Raw genomic sequence first — 23098 nt, 5'->3', positions numbered from 1 at the left:
GCTTTGTTTATTTAACACAGTTTTCTGTCTAAATTTGATTTTTTAAATTTTTTGTTAGCTGTTCTTTTATGGAAGTGCAGCTTTCATGTCAGGAAATCAGATTTTTTCTGATTCATAAAAGTCTGGATTAGGGCTCAGAACATTCAATTTCTTAGTTTAGAGTACTCTGTTTTTACTTATTTTTATTGTAGAAAAATACATTTTCATATGGTTATGTAATAAAGTGTCAAAAAGAATTTTCTTTTGGGATATTTGTGTTACGAGGTTTTTGAATGTCAAAAATCAGAGTTCAGAAGTCACTGAGAAATCAATACATTCAGAGTGATATGACAAAGAAAGATTTATCTGAAATATTATTTGTGAAGAGTATTTTAAATAAATGAAGCTATTTAATAATTATTTTAAAAATGACATTATCAGCACTGGGGAGCCATGTGTTATTTAAACACTAATATTAGAAGCAAATCCAGCCCCCCGACCAAAAAAAATCTACGTAATTTGTAAGAGTTTATAACATAAATGTCTGCATTCTCTTAGCTTGTCTATGGCTTATATTTGCTATTTTTGCATTTTCAAAGCTGCTCCATTTTTGAGAAATACGATATTTGTAGGCTGAGGAGAATGATCCTGAAAAGTATAGTGACTTTGTTTTACTCATCTTTGGGTTCCTAGCAACCAGCATAGGTCTGGAATATAGTAAGTGTGCAAAAAATGTTGGGTCAAAAAGGAATGCTTGCTTCATTCTTCATTTGTGCTGCTTTTTGTTCCTTTATCATTCTTTTTTTCTTTGAGAGAGAGCTGTCATGAAATTCGCTCTTCTTAGGTGTATGATTCAGTGATTTTTAGTATATTTGCAAATTTCTACAACCATCACCACTATCTAATTCTAGTATGTTTTCATCATCCCCAGAAGAAGTCTTGTACTTAGTAGCAGTCCCTTCCTCATTCCTTACCTTCTCACCCTACCTGCCTGCCTCTGGCAACCACCAATTGATTTTTTTATTTCTGGATTTACTTATTCTGGACATTTCATGTAAATGGAATCATACATTATGTTGTCTTGCTTTTTTTTTTTTCACTTAGCATATTTTCAAGGTTCTGCATGTGGCACGTTTCAGTTCTTTGTCTCTTTTTATAGTTAAATAATACTCTATTGTATTGATATAGCCTATTTTGTTTATGCATTCATCAGTTGATCAACTTTGGGGCTGTTTTAGTCTTGGACTATTCTGAATAATGCCACTATGAAAATTTGTGTACAAGTTTTTGTGTGGACATATTTTCATTTTCCTTGGGTATACACCTAGAAGTGAAGTTGGGTTAATGTGGTAACTCTATGTATAACTTTTTGAGGAACTGCCAAAGTGTTTTCTAAAGTGGCTACACCATTTTACTTTCTCACCAGCAGTGCATAAGTGTTCCAGTTTCTCTGCATCCTTGCCAGCATTCATTGTTGTCTTTTTGATTATAGCTATCCTGGTGGGTATGAAATGGTATCTCATTGGGATTTTGATTTCCATTTTGCTAATGACTAATGATGTTAGTCATCTTTTCATTTGCATATTGGCCATTTGTGTATATTCTTTGAGTAACTGTCTGTTCAGATCTTTTGCCCATTTTTAATTGGGTTTTTTATATTTTATTGTTGAGTTGTAACGAGTCCTTTATATATTCTCAGTATTAGGCCTTTATCAGGTATATGATTTGCAGATATATTCTCCCATTCTGTTGTCTTTTTCCTTTCTTGTTGGTGTCCTTCAAAACACAAAAGCTTTTCATTTTAATGAAGTCCAATTTATCTGTTTTTCTTTGGTTGCTGAGCATTTGGTGTTGTATATAAGAAACCATTGCCTGATCCAGTGTCACAAAGATTAATGTCTGTGTGTTATTCTAAGAGTTTTATAGTTTAGCTCTTAGATTTAGGTCTTCGGTCCATTTTGACTTAATTTTTATATGATATGAAGTAGGGGTCCAGCTTCATTCTTTTGCTTAGTCCATTTGTCCCAGCACTACTTATTAAAAAGGGTCTGTCATTCTTTTGTTATTATAAAGTAGGAAAGCAGTTAGGCAAAACCAGGAGGAGGGAGGAAGAGGCAAAATAAAATGGAAGAGACTACTTGAGAAGTTTTGGTACTGTTTCTCCCCCTACCCCCAGCCCCCCATTCTTTCTCCTTTCTTTGCTTTTTCATTTTAAAGAAACTCTTGTAATGCTATAATATGAAAGCCTGTGCTGTAAATCAAATCAGACCAATTCTTTGAGGGAATGTATAAGAATCTTTTACTATATGTGGGTTTTTAATGTATGTATGCAGGCTCATTTTTTATGGAATTTATAAGTATTGAAGCTTTCTGTATTTTTGCATGTATTTATATGTTTAATAGTTAACTGTTAGAACTAACTAAATAACTGCTAGTTCTGCATATAGACTAAATATATGTTGTTTTAGTAAATTTAATAACATATTAGTCAGTATATATCATCTAGTAAAGTATAGTTCCTTATCAGTTAACTTTTTCTTTGCTTGATAGCATAGGAAAAATTTCTCTTAAATCTTATGTTTTTGGAGTAAGCGTTTATTTCAGAAAGGTAAAGATACATTTCGTTGTTAAGCCAATTTCTTTGAGTGCTACTATCTACTTGCTTAGTTGTAGGAAAAAGAAGGCAAGCAATTGGTTCTGTGTTCATTCTTTAAGCGAACACTTGTAAAGAAAACTAACATTTATTGATGTCTTTTCTCTTCTAGGCATTCTACATATGTTATGTCATTTAGTCTTTTCAACAACCCTATGACATGGATATTATCCTAATTTTACTGAGGCTCAGAAAGCTAAATAACTTGCTCAAGGTCACAGCTAGTAAGTGACACAACCAAGATTTGACCCTTATCTCTGATAATACAAAGAGAAGGAACCTAAGGTGCTTAAAATCAGGGTTAGGGAGGTGACATTCTTAGAACTGACTGTAACACCAGGTAATCTGTTATGGTGATAGCTAATATTAGTAAGTATCTTTTTTTGCCAGCAGTGTGCTCAATGATTTGTATTGTTTACCTCTGTTTACCTCTGCTACAGTGTGAAGTGGATGGGAGCTTCAGTGTGAGATAGAAATGGGGTAGTGATTTTGGGCCTTGAATGCACAGTAGAATGCCGTAGAAGTTTTTTGAGTAGAAGAATAACACAATCAGATTGGCATTTTGGAGAAGATAGCTCTTGTGGTATAGTGGAGTTGAGCTTGGAATAAGGAGGCCCTGGAAGATGGATGATTATTACCTTGAAGGCTATTAAATTCATTCAGATGAGATGTGCTGACGCTTTCAGTTATGGCATACGGTTGTGAGAAAGATGTGAGAGACCATGAATAAGAACAATTGGTAGAATGTGTGGAATCATTGAATATAGGGAAAAGAGAGCGGGACATTTGTGACTCCAGTGATTTGATTTTGGACTACTAACAGAGGTAAGGAATACGGATTTTGGGTATAAAATTAATTGAGGGACTAGTCAAGAACTATTTGGAATTGTGGTAAGCTTTGTAATTTTTGTGCTCTTGAGGAAGCTTGTATTCTGCATATTGCACACTAAGAATATAGGGCTATGGGAAAACAGAGCTGGAGTAGGCTACTCAAAACCTAAACAATTTTGTAACCAGAACACTATCAAGAGTAATAATTGATACCTTGGGAAGTAACTTGGTCAGACCGGGTAGGCGGCTTAGTATGGCTGGATGCTGCTGCAGGGTATATTAAAAATGTGTGAAATAGAGTTGAGATATTGCCTTGTGATGGGCATTGAGACAAGACAGTTAAAGGTGGAGCTCTGAGTCAGTGAGGCTGCTGTTAGTAGACACAGAAGGAAATACATCAGCAGAGAGCTGTTTGAGGCTGACAGGATGCTTTATTGAGTGGGAACCGTCAATTTAGTGGGAACCCAAATAGGTGGGAACTTATTTTTAGTTGTGTTAGATCTGTAAGGATTCCTACCTGTGCAGCAGCCAAACTAAGGAATTCCTTTTTTTTCCTTCATGGTTATGATGTATAATTTCAGCTCCATGTACAAATTAACTCAACAAACATGTTGAATTGATACTGTTCACCTACTTACCAATTGTCTGTAAGCTAATTGGTATTGTAGAAAAATATGTTGTAGTTGAATTGGCAGTATATATTTCAGAAGCAAAGCGGGGACAGAGATGGGAATCCTGAAGTCACCTGTAATAAAAGTAACAATTGAAACACTTGGGAGTAGAGATTCTGTTTTTATTTATTATTCAGCAAATACTTGTGACTGCTGTTATCTATATGCTACAATGTTCTATCACAGTGTTGTGCTAAATATACATGATCACAGTCTCTTTACCATATACATACACTGTAGTGAAAGAATAGTCATTCAAGTATATTTGTAAGTGCAGTGAAGGAAAATTGCAATGCTGAGAGAATGTTTTTGAGGTCAGGGATGGTCATGTTTTGGCTGGTAACGTTTTAGCTGAGATCTGAAGGATGAGTAGGGGTTAACTAGTGAAAGTGTGGTGGGGTTGGAGAGAATGCTTCAGAGAGAAGGAACAGTATCTTCGAGGTTCCTCCTATAGAGGGGAACATGGAGTAAGCAAGGAACTGAAAGAAGGCCAAGGTGGCTGGAGTTTGGTTGATTAGGGGAAAGTGGCTGAAGTGTGGTAGGGGAAGTGGGAAGAGGGCCCAAAACTAATGTTATTTTGGTGTTCAGCCCAAGAGCAGTGGTAAACTACAGAATTGCCTCTGGTTGAGAATAACTAGATTAGATAGAGAAGAGGGTACTGAGGATTACTTCTAAGTTTTAGGCTTCTATGTGGATTCATGGTAGGATCATTCACTGAGGTGGAACAAAATGGAGGAGCAGCAGTATTTATGTGTGTTTGTGTTTAATAAGAATTGGAGGATAAGCAGGGGCCTCATGAAGTCTGGACATGTCTTTATTGTGCATTTGAAATATCAAATTAGATATTAGAGATGAAAGTTTTATATTATAGATCTGGAATTCACATCAAAGATACTGACCAGCAATGTATGTTTGGTCATCATTGGCATATAGATGGTAATTGAAGCCAGGAGGGTGGATATGATTGTTCAGGGAGAAAAAAGAGCCTGGATTCAAGACTAAAATAGTTTGTGGAAAGAATGGGAAAGCAGAAATGGAAATTAAAAGCATATATACAACTGTTTTTGGGAGGTTTTGCTGTAAAGGGGAGGGGCTAAAGATGTGAAATTAGAACAGAGATTTTTTTAAGTTTGAAGAAACTTCAACCACATATAAATGTTTATGGGAAAGATTTAGTGGAGAGAGAAGAGATTAACCACTCTGCAAACAGAAGAACAATCATAGTAAGATTCCTCAGAAGGTAGAAGGGGCATGGATCCTGCTTATAGGTAGAGTAATTGGCTTTAGGTAAGAGGAAAGCTTTTTGGAATTGGAGGATAGGAAGGGAAGACAGGTATAGATAACGAGGAAGTTTGTAGGTATGATACGGAGAAGTTAATGTGGAGTTCCCATAGTTGAGTGGCTTCCCCTGTTTTCTTTCTGAGTTATTGTGCAAGGTCATCTATTACGAGTGGGGAGAATGAAGTGGGATGTCTGAGGTTTGAGAATGGTGGAGGTTTGAAATAGCATTGGCTAAGTGCAGGAAATCAAGCTGTGACCAGAGAAATAGAATGGAGAACTTGAAACAGTACTTGCTATACGGTGTAGATGATTGACTGATCTAAGATTGGTAATAATAAATTTATTGTAATTAATATTATATCAGTCAACTGGTTCAGCCAGCTCCAAGGAAAGATTTTGTTAGTAAAAGCTTTTTTGAAACTTTATATTCTTCCTTTTGAAACCTAAAGATTTAAGATTCATTTAAAATGAATACCCTCTGAGTTTACTTTTTTCTTCCATTTTAAAATCTTTTGTCTGTTTTTCAAGTTGCTGTTTTAACAAACAACTCTTTAAGTAAGATATCTGAATTACCTTTCTGAATTAACTTTTATTTCACTCTAGCTTTTAGGTGAATATATGGTTGCCTGGACAAAAAAGAGGCTGTAGAGGAATCAAGAGTTAATCAAGCTCCTGAATTCTATCTATTATAACTGTTCTTTGGAAATTCTGGTTAGTTTGAAGATACTATGTGAATTGAAATAATTGATTTTGAATTTTTAGTTGAGATGAGGTTAGGCTGAGGTATTCTTGGTATTGATTGTAAAATAAAAAGATGATTATGAATGAATTACTTAAGTTTCTTGTATAATGTTAAATTTTGGAAAGGAGAAAATTTTATGGATCCTCTTGGCACCCTTGGAGTAACAGCTTAGGGACAGTTACAGATCTCTTAGAGGTTCTATCTTTAAAAAATTTTTAAAAAATGTTTCATTATTTTACTTATTTAGAAACAAATTTAAAAAGGGGATAAAATGTTTGTAAAGTGCTAGCTCTCTGAATTTCAAATACAGTTGGCCCTTGAACATCACGGTGATGAGGGGATCCAGCCTCCTATTCAGTTGAAAATCTTTGTATAATTTTTGACACCCAAAAAACTTCTCTTAGCTTACTGTATGTATGTGTTTTAGGTACTGCATTCTTATCCAACTGAGTCACCCATAACCAGGCGCCCATATTAGGTACTGCATTCTTATATTAAAGTAAGCTGGACAACAAATGTTAAAATCATATGAAAGAAAATACACTTACAGTACTATACTGTATTCATTGAAAAAAGTCTAAGTGTACCTGTGCATTTCAAACCTGTGTTGTTCAAAGGTCAACTGTAGTTAAAATGTGTATGCCCACATCTACCTACCTCATTTTTTCCCAGCTTTTTTGAAGTGTGAATGACAAAAATTGTATATATTTAAGGTGTATACTATAATGTCTATAAATTGTGAAATGAATACCATAATCAAGCTAATGTCCTTCACCTCACTTAGTTACCCTATTTTTTTGGTGAGAACAACTAAAATCTACTCTTTTAGCTAATTTCAGGTATATATAATACATTATTATTAGTTAAAGTCAACATATTATACATTGTATTTCTGGAACTATCTTAGAACTGCAAGTTTGTATGCTTTGACCAACATCACCCCATTTCCCCCTTACTTCCCAGCTCCTGATAATTACCATTCTACTCTCTACTTATTTATTTGACTTTTTAAGATTTAAGATAAGTGAGATCATGCAGTATTTCTATGTCTAGTTTATTTTATTTAGCTTAATGTCTTCCAGGTTTGTCCATGTTGCAAATGGCCGAATTTCCTTCTTTGTAGGGCCAAGTAATATTCCATTGTCTGTGTATATGTGTAGGTATGTATGTATATTGTATATGGGTATATGAATGTGTATGGGTGTTTATATGTATATATACCACATTTTCTTTATCCATTTATCCACTGACCTTTAGGATGTTTCCATATCTTGGCTACTGTGTTTATTTTTTTATTTTTTTAAAAGATTTTATTTATTTATTTGCCAGAGAAAGAGCACAAGCAGATGGAGAGATAGGGAGAGGGAAAAGCAGGCTGTCCGCTTAGCAGGGAGCCCAATGTGGGACTTGATCCCAGGACCCCGGGATAATGACCCGAGCTGAAGGCAGACGCTTAACAGACTGAGCATCCCAGGTTTCCCTTGCTACTGTGTTTAATGCTGCAGTGAACATGGAAGTGCAGATACTGCTTTGAGATAGTGATCTTATTTCTTTTGAATATATATCCAGAAGTGGAATTGCTGGATCATATGGTAGTTCTATTTTTAATTTTTTGAGGAGCCTTCATATTACTGTTTTCCAATGTGATTGTAATATCACAATGTGAATGTAAAATTTACATTTTCACCAACAGTGTAGAAGGGTTTCCTTTTCCTCCGTATTGTTGTCAATACTTGTTATCTTTAACTTTTTGATAATAGCATTTTAACAAGGGTAAGATGATACCTCATTGTGGATTTTATTTGCATTTCCCTGATGATTAGTAATGTTAAACATCTTTTCAGGTGCTTGTTGGCATTTGTGTATCTTCTTCAGAAGAATGTTTGTTCACGTCCTTCACACATTTTTAAATTGATTGCTGTTGAGTCATATGAGTTTCTTAGATATTTTGGATTTTAACTCCTTATTGGATCTGTTGTTTGCGAATATATTCTCCAATTCTGTAGGTTCCTTTTTCAGTTTGTTGACTGTTTTTTAGCTGTGCAGAATTTTTTTACTTAGAGGTAGTCCCACTGGTTGATTTTAGCTTTTCTTGCCTGTGTTTTTAGTGTCAGGTCCAAAAAAATCATTGCAAGACCACGGTCAAGGAGCTTTTACCTTGTGCTTTCTAAAGAGTTCTACAGTTTCAGGTCTTACTTTTAAATATTTAAACCACCACTTCGGGTTGATTTTTTTGTATGATGTAAGATAAGGGTCCAGTTTCATTCTTCTACATGTAGATAACCCAGTTTGCCCAACACTGTTGAAGAATATCCTTTTTGTGTAGTCTCTCCATTGTGTAGTTTTGGCACCTTTGTCAAAGGTAAGTTAACTGTGTATATATACGGGTTTATTTCTGGGCTCTGTAGTGGTTTGTATGTCTGTTTTTATGCCTGTACCGTACTATTTTGATTATCATAGTTTTGTAATAGAATTTGAAGTCAGGCGTGTGATGCTTCCTTTGTTGTTCTTGCTCAAGATTGCTGTAGCTTTTCTGGGTTATTTGTGATTCTATAGGACTTTTACCAATGCTGTTTCTGTGACAAATGCCATTGGCGTTCTCATAGGGATGCATTAAATCTGTAGATTGATTTGTACTTTTTAACAATTTTAAAAATTTTAATTCTTCCAATCCATGAATGTGGGATACCTTTCATTTTATTTGTTGTCCTGAATTTCTTTTTTTTGTCAATATTTTATAGTTTTCATTGTAGAGGTCTTTCACCTCCTTGTTTAAATTTATTCTTACGGCTCTATCTTTATAATGTATGTGTCAGAAAAGTTTGAAAAGTACTAAGGTGTATTTTTCTGTAGAAAATCTAGGCCAGGACTCTGCAGAACAGGTCCTCAAGTGAAAGATTGTTTTGTTTTTCCATTCTCCTTTTATTTCTTGGTCAAGTTCTGTAATAATACATGCCTAAAAGCAATCAGACTTAAGGGAAAGAAATCAGTAATTCAAACGGCCTAATCAGTATGCCATTTTATAAATTAAGAAGACTCTGCTCTATACAAAACCATAATAATTTAACAAACTAATAAGGAGTGTGTTGTTTTTGGCATGGCATTTTCCTGATTCTGTTTTATTTTAGCTAATTTTAAGAGAAAGGGAATTTAGCATCAAAAATGAATTTAAACTTTTATTACATTTCTAGCTTTATTTTTCCAGAGTTATGTATATAACAAAGATTATGGCAATCTTTGTTGCCTGAGGGGAGAGAGCAGGAGAGAGCCTGAGGAATTGCCAGTTTTTTTTGAAATGTTTATGAATTCATAACTAGTGTTTTTTGTACCATATTTAATTTTATTGGCTCTGGTCTTTGAAAGCTCATTACAGAGTTATGTTTGTTGTTTCAGGTAGCACTTACATTTAGTCAAAAACCTGTTACTGTTTTCATATAGTATGTAATCAGGTCTTGGTAATCCTAGGTGAAAGATTTTTTTCACTTTCTTTTACGTGGGTACACAGCTAGCACAGACAGATGTAGAAGCTGCTGGTGACATATAAAAGTTATACCTTAAGCTTTATTTATTGACACATTTAAAAACTTTCCTGAATTTCAGTCTATACATGTCCTTAATGGCTCGTGTTGACCCAAGACAGAAACTTCATTGGTAATTTCTTTGAGCCTGACTTTGAAGACAGGTTACAATATTTTTTAGGAAAAATGAACGTTTATATTTGGAAGGAACACTTATTTTAGTATTTTATATGGAGGTGAGACTTTAGTACAGTTTTGAACAGATGCAACTTTTACTTATAGTGAGAAAGAGATACGTTCTACAAGTACTTTTAAATTAAAGTAATAGACTTTGGGAGGTGGCCTAAACAGGTAGTATTGTAGACATTGAAACAACTATAAGAATAATCTATTTTATGAATACTTTGTTGGAGTAATTTTTTAAATCAACATGGGAAATATATACTTCTGAGTGAATCAAAAGCAATTAAAGAAAGTTCCTAAAGTGCTGTTACTCATATCACCTTTGTATTACATACATGATTTGAATATTTGATGACTGATACTTATTAGCCGAGGAGAATTCATATCATACATTCCGTCCCCCTCTGAATTAGAAGAACGTTGAGCCATCTTCTGAAATATTTCTCTAAACTTAAGTAGTAGAAGTCATATTTCAGCATGTATGTACATATATTTTGCGTTTTATTTCATTTGTACTCTATATTCTATACGGTGTCTGTTCTAGGATGCAGGAACACAATTTGATAATGTGAATCCCGAAGTAAATAGCTAGATAGTGAGGAGAATTCTTTTGTATAGAAACCTGTTAGTTCTCCATTATAGCAGTACTTGAAAGAGAAGAAATGTTTCCATGAATGTAAAAAAAGGGAAAGGAGTAAGTATATAGAATTTTATATTTTTCACATAATCATAAATTTTTTGTATAGGGATGTTTCTATATGGATATCATTCGGATGAAAGAACTTCCTAAATATGAGCACTGTTATGAAGAAATTTCTTTTTGCTATCTAAGAAAAGTAGTCATATGTAGGATAGTATCTACTATTAGTTCTAGGATTGTATTGATCTGCCTAACTGATTCTCTAGATCATGGGATTGGCAAAACTTTTTCTATAAGGGCCAACTAGTAAATATTTTAGACATAATGGGGTATGTGGGGTTCTTCTGTTAAATATTCTTTTTTCTTTCTTTCTGAAACAATGCTTAAAAAATATAAAAATTATTTTGTTACTGCCTCTGTACAACAGTCCAGGGACAGTATTTGGCTTATAGGCTCTAGTTTGCTAGTTCTGCAAATGAATAAAACTCAGGTTCAAGTGTTATTTAAGATTTTATATTAACCACTTTACTGGCAACTTCTTTCAAATCTTTTATAAACTTGGATGCTTTTAAAAAGTTTATTTTTTTTTAAAGATTTTATTTATTTATTTGACAGAGATCACAGGTAGGCAGAGAGGCAGGCAGAGAGAGAGGAGGAAGCCGGCGCCCTGCTGAGCAGAGAGCCCGATGTGGGGCTCGATCCCAGGACTCTGATCATGACCCAAGCCCAAGGCAGAGGCTTTAACCCACTGATCCACCCAGGCGCCCCTTTTAAAAAGGTTTTTATGGAAAATATAGAATATAGTGACATAAATCTTCATATCACTGAGCTTTGAAAACTACCAACATAACTATGAATTTTGTTTCATCCATACCTGTCTCCCTCATTAGTGTGAAGGACATGAAAGGTATATTATATTCATGAATATTTCAGCATTTTTTGTTATCTTTTTAACCCACTGAGCCACCCAGGCACCCCATTTTTTGTTATCTTTTTAATCTATCCTTTTGCTTATGCTGTACTTTTCTTTCTTGTTTACTGTAACTGTTATGGTAAATAAGGCAAATTCTCCCAACTTTCTTCTTCCCTTTTTTTTTTTTTTTTTTTTGCTATTCTTGGTCTTTTGGCTTTCAAATAAAATTTAAAATTACTTTCTCAACTTCTAGAAACAAACCTCCTGGGTATTTTAGTTTGTTTTGATGGTATTGACTCTAATTTCAGGAGCATTAACATCTTAACAATAGTTACCTGATCCATGAACATGGTATAGCTCTGCATTTATTTAGATTTTTAATTTCCCACATCAATACTTAGTAATAAGTATACAAGTTTTATATATCTTTTGTAAATATATTTCTAAATACTTACTGTTTTTTTGCTGCCTTTGATAAGTATTTAATATGTAGATTTCCAAATTTTTTTGTTAGTACTAGTATATATGCTTTATAGTCACTTATCTTTTTGGAAAATTAAAACATAAGAGAAAGAGCTCTGGCTTGATAATGCTGTGTTTAAATTTCCAGTAGTTTTGTGGACAGGTCTTTATGGTGTGCTTTATTATCTGTAGGAGTGTTATTGTATTCTCAGTTTTCTTACAAAAACTTTGTGTGAAGGGTGCTTGGGTGGCTCAGATGGTTGGGCATCTGCCTTGAGTTCAGGTTATGATCTCCAGCTCCTGGGATTGAGCCTCATGTTGGGCTCCCAGCTTAGCAGGGAGTCTGCTGCTCGTTCTCAGCCTGCTTCTCCCCCTGGTCAAGCTCTCTCTCTGTCTCAAATGAATATATAAAATCTTTTAAAAATAAAGCAAGAGAAGAAAACAAACAAAAAAGCAAAAACCCAAAAAGACAAAAATGACAAAGAATTGACCAGAGTCCTTTTTAGGCATTATTTTTTTCTATCCTCTCATTTTCACCTTTCTTTCTGAGATACCAAAATTTGCATTTAACAAATACGAATAAAAGTGAGGTGACTTTTCCTGTACTAGTTTTAAATTAGAATGCTTGGGCAGACTAGCTTTCCTAGATATATGGCTTTAGGAATCCTCTTGTCTAGTTATGTAGTATTCAGAAATACACTTTCTGAGACCTTTTTTCTCCTTTCTCTTAACTTTTATCTGGACTAGGATTTTTCAGCATTTTGGGTCAGATAAACTTTGCCATGAGGGATTGTCCTATTCATTGTAGGCTATTTAGTGGCATCCTGGCCTCTCACTTGTAGATTCCAGTGACCACCCTGTGGCACATGTCTTCCCTCCAGTTATAATAACTAAAAATGTTGCCAGGTGTTGTCAGATACTCCTGGGAGTCAGAATCATTTTCATTCTGGACTGTGTTTTCTTTGCCCCTATGGCTCTCTACTGTTTAGTTTAGATTTCTCTTCCTGGTGGTTCCTGCTGGTGTGTTGCTCTAAGAAAGGAGCTTTCACTTTGTTTCGAGATTTCTGATCTTTCTGTGATCCTCTTGCATTTACCTGTGAACTCTTGGGTATAGTCTATGCAGCTCTCCCCCAGTTTTGGTTGCTGTTCTACTCTGAATTGGATTCCTCAATTTGAGGAGAGGGTCAGGAAGTAGTACTACCTATAGGCAGTTTGATTTCTGGATGGTCTGGCTTTGGGACTGTCCAAAATCTTTTTCCTTTTTTTCTTCTTAATGGGTCTTGCTGCTGTTTGGTCTTGCTATTGGTATTTGGTCCCAGTTGCTCATATTTTGGGGTTCATGAGTAATATGTAATCATTTGTATTTGTTAGCCCTGTTTTATTTTATTTTGGTTTGGTTTTATATGTTTGTTTTATTCTGGTTGCTCTATTTTTGGAGGGAGGGTTATTAAAAACTATTAAAGTAATAATGTTAAGTATATTAATATTGTTGTCAAAGGAATATTAAGAAATGATGTCTCTTTCATTGCCTAATTGCCCAGACTGCCTCTGCCTTCTTAAAATGTGTATTCTAAACATGACAAAATGTTCTGTTTACTTATTTTTTGTCAGTCTATTTAAAAATTCATTTTTTTAATTAAAAAAACTGTTTCTAATGAAGTACAGTTGACATATAATAACATATTAGTTTTAGGTGTATAATATAGTGATTTGACAATTATGTATGTTTGGAAATGCTCATAACATTAAGTGTAATTATTCTGTCACAATGTAAATTTATAAGTTACATTATTATTGATTATGTTCCCTATGTCCCACCTTTCAAATCTATAACATAGTTATTCTGTAACAAAATTTGTATCTCTTAATTGTTTACACCTATTTTGCCATTCCTCCACTCACTCCTTTTGACAACCACCACTTTGTTTATCATGTGTATGAGTCTGTTTCTTTGTTTTGTCTGTTTTAAGAAAACATTTTAAATGATGAGTGAGAGTTGTGCTTGGTCATGGGGAAGGCCTAGAGAGGGAGAGGTTGAAAATGCAAGAGAGATCAGGAAAAACTGATGGAAGTATTTGTGCCCTGGAAGGGACCAGGAGGCTTGGTACAAAAGTATTGGTAGAAGTATTAACTTTGAACAGGGAAAGAGAACAGTTTGTCTGACAGAAGGGGTAAAGAGATGAGATTCATTCAGATGTGTTAGTTTGCAAAAAGTTTGCAGTTAGCAAGCTGATGAATGTTATATCTGCTATTTTCAATTTTCTTAGTAAACTTTATTAAAGTTATTTGCTAAAGAGAATAAGGTAAGTATAGGGGACTTGAGGAAAGAAGTAAAGATTTTAGAATGATGATGATGAAAAATGAAACCATACCTCTAACCAGAGGTATGGAAGTCTCAATGATGCTAAGGACCAACCTTAGGCTAGGCTTTAAAATATTAAGTTGAAAGATACCAGTTTTGTGATTTAAAATTTTTTTTCAGTTTTATTTTCTGATGTAAGAGCTAAGGATTTTTCAGGACAGGTGTTAGACTGAGCATGACAAGGGAATAATGTTAAAGCATGATAAAAGAGGGTGGTTCAAGGGATGGACTTTGTGATATAGACTGGACAGGGAAGCAAATTATACCATTCAGGTGCTAATGAGCTGGGGAAACAAGGGAGGATTCAGAGGACTTCAGGTCTGTGTGGTTCTGGAGCAGGGGAGTAAAAGAGTAAGAATTGGATAAGAGATTGAAGCCAAGATAGTATATTGGAATTTAAAATATCAGTAGTCTGTTCTTTTTCATTGTAAAGGCCATGTTATGGCTGTGGGAGTTATGCTGATGAAAAATACTGAAGTAAGAGAAGTTCAGAAATGGTGGGAGTATGTTGAGATATCTAGCCCATTGTAGATGAGGAAATTAGCGTGATGAGGTTGAGAGTTGGGTTGTAGGGGAAAGTGTGAACCGGATAGGTAGATGAACAAGTTCTCTATCTATAGATGGCAACAGGAAGACAGGGTTCAGGTCAGTACTCTAAAAATGGGGAAAGAGGGTGGTTTGCATGGGCAAGGACAATCAGGGGCTTTTCTTCTAAAAGTTTGTTAATATTTATTATTGGTGGTGTGAATATTGGGTTGGGCAAACTTCTTTTTTAAAGGGACAGATAGTAACTGTTTTAGACTTTGCCACTCATATGTTTCTGTTGCATACCTTTACTTGTTTTTTTTTATGACCTTTTAAAAATACAAAAACCATTCTTAGCTCATCTGCCTTCCCAAAACAGGCAGCAAGTGAAGATTATAGTTTGCTGTGCCATGGGTTATACTCATTAAGAATTTTCAGTGACCAACTGTACTTTTCTGTGATTTATCAATGATACTTTGGAAAAGTTAGGAACTATTTCAGTTTTTAAGTAACTATTGAGTGACAGTAGTTTGGAAGGTGTTAAGGAGATAATAAATACTCATTTTTAAAATACTGTTGGTAGTGTTGTTTTATACTTCTGAGTATGATAATTACTTTAAATTTCTGAACAAAATTTTTGCTTTTTTTGTGGTGGATTCAAGTTGAGTCAGCAGATACTGGAGTTATTTGAAGCATGTCAGCAGCAAGTAAGTGATTTAAAGAAGAAAGAACTGTGTCGAACACAGCTACAGAGAGAAATTCAGCTGTTATTTCCACGTATGTTTCCCTATTTTGCATGCCCTTTTTATATGCATTCCTACTTTAAATTTTAAATAATACCTTATAATTCCATTCTGTTTCTCTAGAAAGCAGACTTTTTTTGGTTGGGTCCTCTTTAAATGGATTTGGTACCCGGAGCAGTGATGGTGATTTATGCTTAGTTGTTAAAGAAGAACCAGTAAGTAATGAAACATTTATTGCAATTGTTCTTTTTTTTTTTCCTTGTTCTATTTTTTTTTTTTTTAAGATTTTATGTATTTGTTTGACAGATAGAGATCACAAGTAGGCAGAGAGGCAGGCAGAGAGAGAGAAGAGCGGAGGAAGCATGCTCCCTGCTGAGCAGAGGGCGCGATGCAGGGCTCGATCCCAGGACCCTGGGATCATGACCTGAGCCAAAGGCAGAGGCTTTAACCCACTGAGCCACCCAGGTGCCCCTGGAATCTATTTTTTAAAAAAAAGTCGTAGAAGGAAAAATTTTGTTTTGTTTTAATTAGTTCTTTGGATTCTCTGTTCATGGTAATTAAAGGAAAGCCAGGCAATGCTGCTTTTTCTTTTAAGGTGTGTGCACATACACAAATAAACATAACAGAGATTTAGCATTAATTTATTTTTAAGTTGTTGAAGCAAGGTGGCTTCACTGTGTTTGCTCCGCCTCTGTTTTGAAATGTCATTGGATTGGATATGTTGCCAGGATACAACAAGAAGAGTATGTGTCAGTATTGTTTTGATATATTTGCTTTCCATTTGAATTATCAGTGATTCTATTTTTAATCTTTCTTTACCCTTTGAAAATGCTATAGGGTTTGGAGTTCTTGTTTTGGGAATACAAAAAGGGATTACACTGACTGACTTTTTAAAAAAAAGACTTGTGATTGAATATATTTTTCTGTGGTATTTGGGGTTTGTTTCTTTTTATTTTTGTTTAGCAACCAAATTTTGTTATTTAGTTTTATATTTGAATTTCCTATTAATCGATAACTCTTGTTTGTCCTTAGTACCACAGCAGTTGGTGTTCACTAAGCTAACTTGAAGCAATCTCTTTAATATGCTGAGGTTTCTTCTGAATTACTAAAGATTAATTTAACTATAGTTTTAATATGCCTTATTACATGCCACCTCTTTGAAAACAAGAAAAAATCTACTGAATCGTAGTATGTATCTTTATTATTTTTATTTCATTAACAAAATTGGCTTCTAGTTACTACAAATCAGAAAGAGATCTATTTATTCCAGGAAAGAAACTGACACATTTCTAGGCTTTGAAATCATGTAAAGGAAAACTTTGGGAAAAAGCTTCAGAAATAATAAACATAGTGAAGAATCCTGGAGATTTATTTATTTATTTATTTATTTGACACTCTCAGAGAGAAATCACAAGTAGGCATAGAGGCAGGCAGAGAGGGGTGGGGGGAAGCAGGCTCTCTGCTGAGCAGAGAGCTCGATGCGGGGCTCGATCCCAGGACCCCGAGATCATGACCTGAGCCGAAGGCAGAGGCTTAACCCACTGAGCCACCCAGGCGCTCGAATACTGGAGTTTTAATTAAATCTTTCTCTCAGAGTTAGAATCTACTCAGCACCATCTTTTGTTCATATGTTTGAATCATGTTAGAACTTAGAGTGAGACACCATAGATTTGAACCTTATCCTTAAGAAGCTCACACTCTAGATAGGGAAATGTAACAAGTTATAGAAAGTTAAAATTCTGTTCTTTTTTTTTCTTTCTTTCTTTCCTTTTTTTTTTTTTTTTTAAATTTGAGGATTTTATTTGAGAAAGAAAGAGAGAGAGGTATCAGGAGTAAGGGGCAGGGGTAAAAGGAGAAGGAGAAGCAGACTCTCTGTTGAGCATGGAGCCTGGTATGGGGCTTAGTCCCAGGAACCCAGGATCATGACCTGAGCTGAAGGCTGACACTTCACCAACTGAGGCACCCAGGTGCCCTCTCTTTTGCTAGGAGAAGACTGTTTTATGTACATTTATATTAAAGTTTAAAAAAATGACAAATAAGGCTGTTTTAATATTTTTAAAATTTTGCCTTAAGTTTATAATTAGGAATTGATATAGGAATGTTGATGGGAAAGACAGCATGTAAGTTGACATTTTCTATAATGTAATTAAATGTATATTAAAAAGAAAGGTCTACTCTGGTTTTTTTTTTTTTTTTTTGATGAGAAACATTTAGAAAATAAAACACTAAATTTAGAAAGATAATGAAAAAACACTTTATTTTTAACTTTTCAGTGTTTTTTTCAGGTAAATCAGAAGACTGAAGCACGGCACATACTCACCTTAGTCCATAAACACTTCTGTACTAGACTTTGTAAGTCTCATATGCCTCAAGTTCATACGTCATCTGACATAATTATTTAATATGTCTTTCACTTTATTTTCTGGTAAGAGTTGTTTATCTGGTCACGATAGGTATAATATGGATCCTTTTTTTCAAATGAATTCTTTTTAACTCTTGATTAGAAAGATAACAGTTCTTTATTGAGTTTACTTGTAAGATAATCCCACAGCATGCACTGGGAATTCAAGTATATATAAGCTTCAGTTCTTTTTCTATTCAACAGGGAAAGCCAAAACATGAATATGAATAGCTGTAGTGCAAAATACCTATGAAAAACCAAAAGAGTGATAGATAAAGTATTCATGTGGGGAAGTGAGAATTTCAACTGTTTTGCAGTGACGTGCAATTTACAACGTCACATTTTAAAAATAGGATCACTGAGCATGAAGCCCATAAATGAATTACTCCAACAAAAAGAAAAATTATTGACATAGGCCATTTATTACAAGATTTTATTCTTGATGAAGTGAGCTAAGCGGATTTTAATCCACATGTTAAGCCATCTCAAATAATTTATTTTAAATTTCCATGGAATATTGTGGACAGTGGAAGTCATTGTACCTATGTGATGTCGGAAAGGGCTGTGTCCATTTATTCAACATATACTACTATGTGTCAGGCTTTGACCTGGAAAATACAAAGTGACCAGTTATTGCCCTGGACAAGTTCTGTTTTTGGTGAAGAATCAAGTGATTTATTTTAGTGGACTGGTAAAATAAAGGAGTAATTCATACCTTAAATGGATTTTCCACAGCTATTATTAGAATAATCTAAAACATGTTAAAACATGTCTTATATCTAAATAATATAAATAATAATAATAAATATAAATCATATTATTTATGTATTTATTATATATTTATATAATATACTGTTTAAATATATCTGATAAAATATAAATATATTTATTATATAATTTGTATATTTATATATAATTCATATTATTTACATATATTTTATATTTAATATATAATTATATATTAAATGATATTAATTAAATTAAAATTAAATTTTAAAATTAAATTAAATATAAATTAAATAATATGTATAATTTATATAATATAGAATATAAATGATATATAATATATAATTATATTAATGTATAATAATATAGTTTATATTATAAATAAAAATATATAATATAAAATAAGTAATATAATCTAAATAATCTAAAATAATGTTAAAAACAGAAGGGACATTAGAAATCATCTAATTCATAGGTATTTTTGGTTGTTATTTTTTGTAGTTAAGGAGAATGATGATTAGTGGGTTTAGTAATTTGCCTGAGGAGCATAGTTGGTTTGTTGCTGTCAGAACCTGTACCTGGAACTTGGGACTTTTAACTCTTAATTTTATTTTTCATTGAACCTCATTGAATTCCTGCACACAAATTGTATTTGAAGCTTGACACATTTTATGATTTTGGTGGTAAAAGCATTGTAACAGTAAAGTTTTTCACTTTTAAGTCTGGTATTATGCTTTCTTTAATTATGGCATTAGGAAATTTTTCCTTTGGGAAAAGTTAGCTGTTTGTTTTTTTAAAAATAATTTTCTATAGTTTCTTAATTTCATATAGTAGATCTGTATTATTTAAAAAATTATGAAGTTTGATGGAATAAAAATATGAATACATGTGTTTTTCCACTTAGAGATTATACTTACTTAAATGTATCACTACTCCATGTATCATGTTGTAGGCCTTTCCCATTAAAGACTTTATAAATAGGATTTTTATGGCTGCCATAATATTTTGCCTTGTGCTATACCAGAATTTATCACCTTGATGCTAGTCTAGATATTTTTCATGTTTATAGTGCTGTGATGAATTTCTTTATGAATATTATTAGATATTAGATGACATTTCTGAATTTAAATATAAATCCCTGTAAATAGTATTGGAAATTTCAGTCTTAGAAGAATGCGATAGTGTCCTTCCTTTGCTTTCTTATCAAAGACTTTTACATTGTTTTGGTTTAGTAAAATACCATTTTTTAAAAATGTGCATTGGAACACTATGAATTTGAAAAACATTTACAGGTACTCACATTACCTTTTATCCTTCAGCTGGCTACATTGAGAGACCTCAGCTGATTCGAGCAAAAGTGCCGATTGTGAAGTTCAGGGATAAAGTCAGGTAAATAATTACTGAATTTTTGTTTTTCAGTTGCTTTAAATCATTTTTAGATGTTCTTTTAATGTAAATAATTAAGAAATATATGCTACAGTGTAATAGCTTATTTTTATCAATTTTTAGAACTGCTTGATTTGGTCTTTGAGATTTTTTTTGGAATAGTCTAAGCAATTTTTTATGCTTAACTATACTTAGTTATTCTGCTTGACATTTCGAGTGTTTGAAACTATCTATTTAAAAAAATATATATTTAGTTATACATTTCACATTTATAAATGATCTCTTGCCTTTTAGAAATGTAGTCACTCTTCAGAATATATCTTAATTGATGAAATTTGTTGTGTATTTCAAAATTTGATGTGTATTTCTATCAAGGGGGTTGTTGTAAATGTAATTACATCTGTCGGTACATTCTACCAGCCTGGGTTCTGAAATTCTGATTGGATTTCTAATTGGCATTGAGATTGGAATCTTTTATATAATATCTGAACATAAAATGTAAATAGGTGTTGACTATTTCATTGGTTAAACAAGATGTGTTGTTTTCTAAAGAATAGATGGAATTGTGAATATTAGGTTTTCTAGTCCAGTTTTGTAAAAGTAATACTGAAATTCTTTATGTAAATATAAGTGCAAATATATACATGCTTGAACCTCATTATTCATGGATTCTTTTACGAATTTGCCTACTTGATGAAATTTATTTTGTAACCCTCCAAATTAATACCTGGAGCACTATCATGGTTATTTGTAGACATGTTCTGAGTGGAGAAAATTCCGAGTCACTCAATGCACAGGTTCCTAACTGAGGTTAAAGAATGTGACTCTTTGCCTTCTTGTTTCACCTTTTGTATTGTTAAATAATTATTCTTTTCACAGTCCAGTTCAGTGCCATGTTTTTTACATTTTGATACTTTTTATGAGTGCCTTTGCTGTTTAAAATAGTCCCCTGGCATAGTGCTGAGTTACTGTCTATTGTTTATGTATATAAAGCTGTGATGTGCCTTATGGAGGAAGTACATGTATTAGATATGCTTTGTTCAGGCATGAGTTACAGTGGGTTTGGCTATGAGTTCATTGTCAGTGAACAAGTTGTCTTTAAATGGAAACACATAAAAAAGTTATGTTTTGATCAATTGATGAAAATGTTTTGACTGAAGACTTGTGGAAACCTAACCTCTTATTTCCCCTAGGAGCAGTGGTTTTGTATTCATTAATTCAGTGTTTACAGTGCTGTTGTAGAGCATACCTACTCAAATAGTTAGAATTGACTGAATATGTATTTTTAATTTAATTTAATTTTATTATTATTTTTTGAATATATATATTTTAAACAAATTCTTAGATTTGGCTCATACCTTCCCCTCCATTCATCCAAATATCCATCCAATGTATAAATATTTATTGAATTTTTGCCAAATAAATAATGGTAGACTTCTCTAAAGCACTTTATAGGGAGATAAACTAAACATAAATAAAACTATTAGCTTATTATAATTTTTGAAAAATATACGATTGTAGTAATCATATAAAAATTTTATTCCTTTCCTTTTTTTGTAGTTTAAAAAAATTTTTAATTAAAAAACAAAATTTTTTTAAGTAGGCTCCATACCAATGTGGGGCTTGAACTCACAACCCTAACATCAAGATGTTAGGAGTTGAGATGGAGAGTCAGATGTTTAACTGACTGAATCAGCCAGGTGCCTTCCCCTTCTCTCTTTTATTTTAAGTTTTAAATTTTAATTCCAGTATTGTTGACATACAGCTGTATTAGTTTCAGGTGTACAGTATAGTGATTCAACAATTCTGTGCATTTTTCAGTGCTGATCATAATAAATCTACTCTAATCCCCATCACCTATTTCACCCATTCCCCTACCCATCTACCCTCTGGTAACTATCTCTTTGTGCTCTATAGGTGAGACTCTTTTTCCTGGTTTGTCTTTCTCATTTGTTTTTCCTTTGTTCATTTTTTTTTTTTATTCCACATGAGTGCAATTATATGGTATTTGTCTTTCTCTGATTGACTTAGTTCACTTGGTGTTATTATACTCTTGTAACTCCATCCATATTGTTGCAAATAAGATGTTTTTTTATGATTAATACTCCATTATGTATGTTTGTATATATATATATGTAGACACATATATGTGAGATCTATCTATGAATCTATGTAGATAGATAGGTATATCTCCAGTCATCTTTTGGTGAAAATTTTGTTTGCTTCCAAACTTGGCTATTATAAATTATGCTGTAAGTAGTATTGGGGTACATATATCCTTTCAAATTAGTGTTTTTGTATTCTTTGTATAAATGTCCAGTAATGTGATGTGATGACTGGATTATGGGGTAGTCCTATTTTTAATTTTTTGAGAAACTTCCATACTGTTTTCTACAGTGGCTGTTTTAGTTTGCATTCTCACCAACAGGACACAAGGGTTCTTTTTTCTCCACCTTCTTGCCAGCTTTTACTGTTTCTTATATGTTTTTGATTTTAGCCAGTCTGACAAGTGTGAGGTAATATCTGATTGTGATTTTGATTTGCATTTCCCTGATGATGAATGATGTTGAGCATCTTTTTACATGTCTGTTGGCCATCTGTATCTCTTTGGAGAAATGTCTGTTCATGTCTTCTGCCCATTTTTTAAAAATTGGATTTTGTTTTTTGGGTGTTGAGTTGTAGAAGTTGTTTGTAAATATCTTCCCCCATTTAGTAGGTTGTTTTAGTTTTGATGATTGTTTCCTTACTGCACAGAAACTTTTTATTTTGATGTAGTTTATTTTTACCTTTATTTACCTTGTTTCAGAAGACACATGTAGAAAAATGTTGCTATGGCTGATGGGAGAGAAATTACTGCCTGTGCTCTCTTCTAGGATTTTTATGGTTCCAGGTCTCACATTTAGTGGCTAGAGTGAGCATCCTTTACTTGTTCTTAGGGGGAAAGCTCTCACTTTTTCCACTGTTGAGTATGATGTTAGTGTTGGGTTTTTCAGTATATGGCCTTTATTATGGTGAGGTATGTCCCCTTTAAACCTATTTTGTTGAGGGTTTTTAGTATATACAATTGGATGTTGTACTTTGT

At 33.3% G+C, this 23098-nt stretch overlaps 1 protein-coding gene across 9 annotated transcripts in view; it reads left to right on the top strand.

The window, feature by feature from the left end:
* TENT2 (terminal nucleotidyltransferase 2) overlaps positions 1 to 23098 on the top strand; it is a 67820-nt gene that overhangs the window by 10926 nt on the left and 33796 nt on the right. For 8 of the 9 annotated variants that reach the window (XM_004766811.3, XM_013063686.2, XM_045074459.1 and 5 more), the window contains 4 exons: positions 15423 to 15537; positions 15627 to 15718; positions 17777 to 17855; positions 19950 to 20019. In XM_004766811.3, coding sequence (XP_004766868.1) covers positions 15423 to 15537; positions 15627 to 15718; positions 17777 to 17855; positions 19950 to 20019 — 356 coding nt within the window. The remainder of the gene's footprint in view (positions 1 to 15422; positions 15538 to 15626; positions 15719 to 17776; positions 17856 to 19949; positions 20020 to 23098) is intronic. The other variant, XM_013063688.2, reaches the window with a different exon arrangement.

The sequence above is a fragment of the Mustela putorius genome, unplaced genomic scaffold, assembly GCF_011764305.1.
Source record: "Mustela putorius furo isolate JIRA1106 unplaced genomic scaffold, ASM1176430v1.1 tig00537350_pilon_pilon_pilon, whole genome shotgun sequence".
In the NCBI taxonomy this organism is placed as follows: Eukaryota; Metazoa; Chordata; class Mammalia; order Carnivora; family Mustelidae; genus Mustela; species Mustela putorius.
This window is presented reverse-complemented; position numbering and strand designations above follow the sequence as displayed.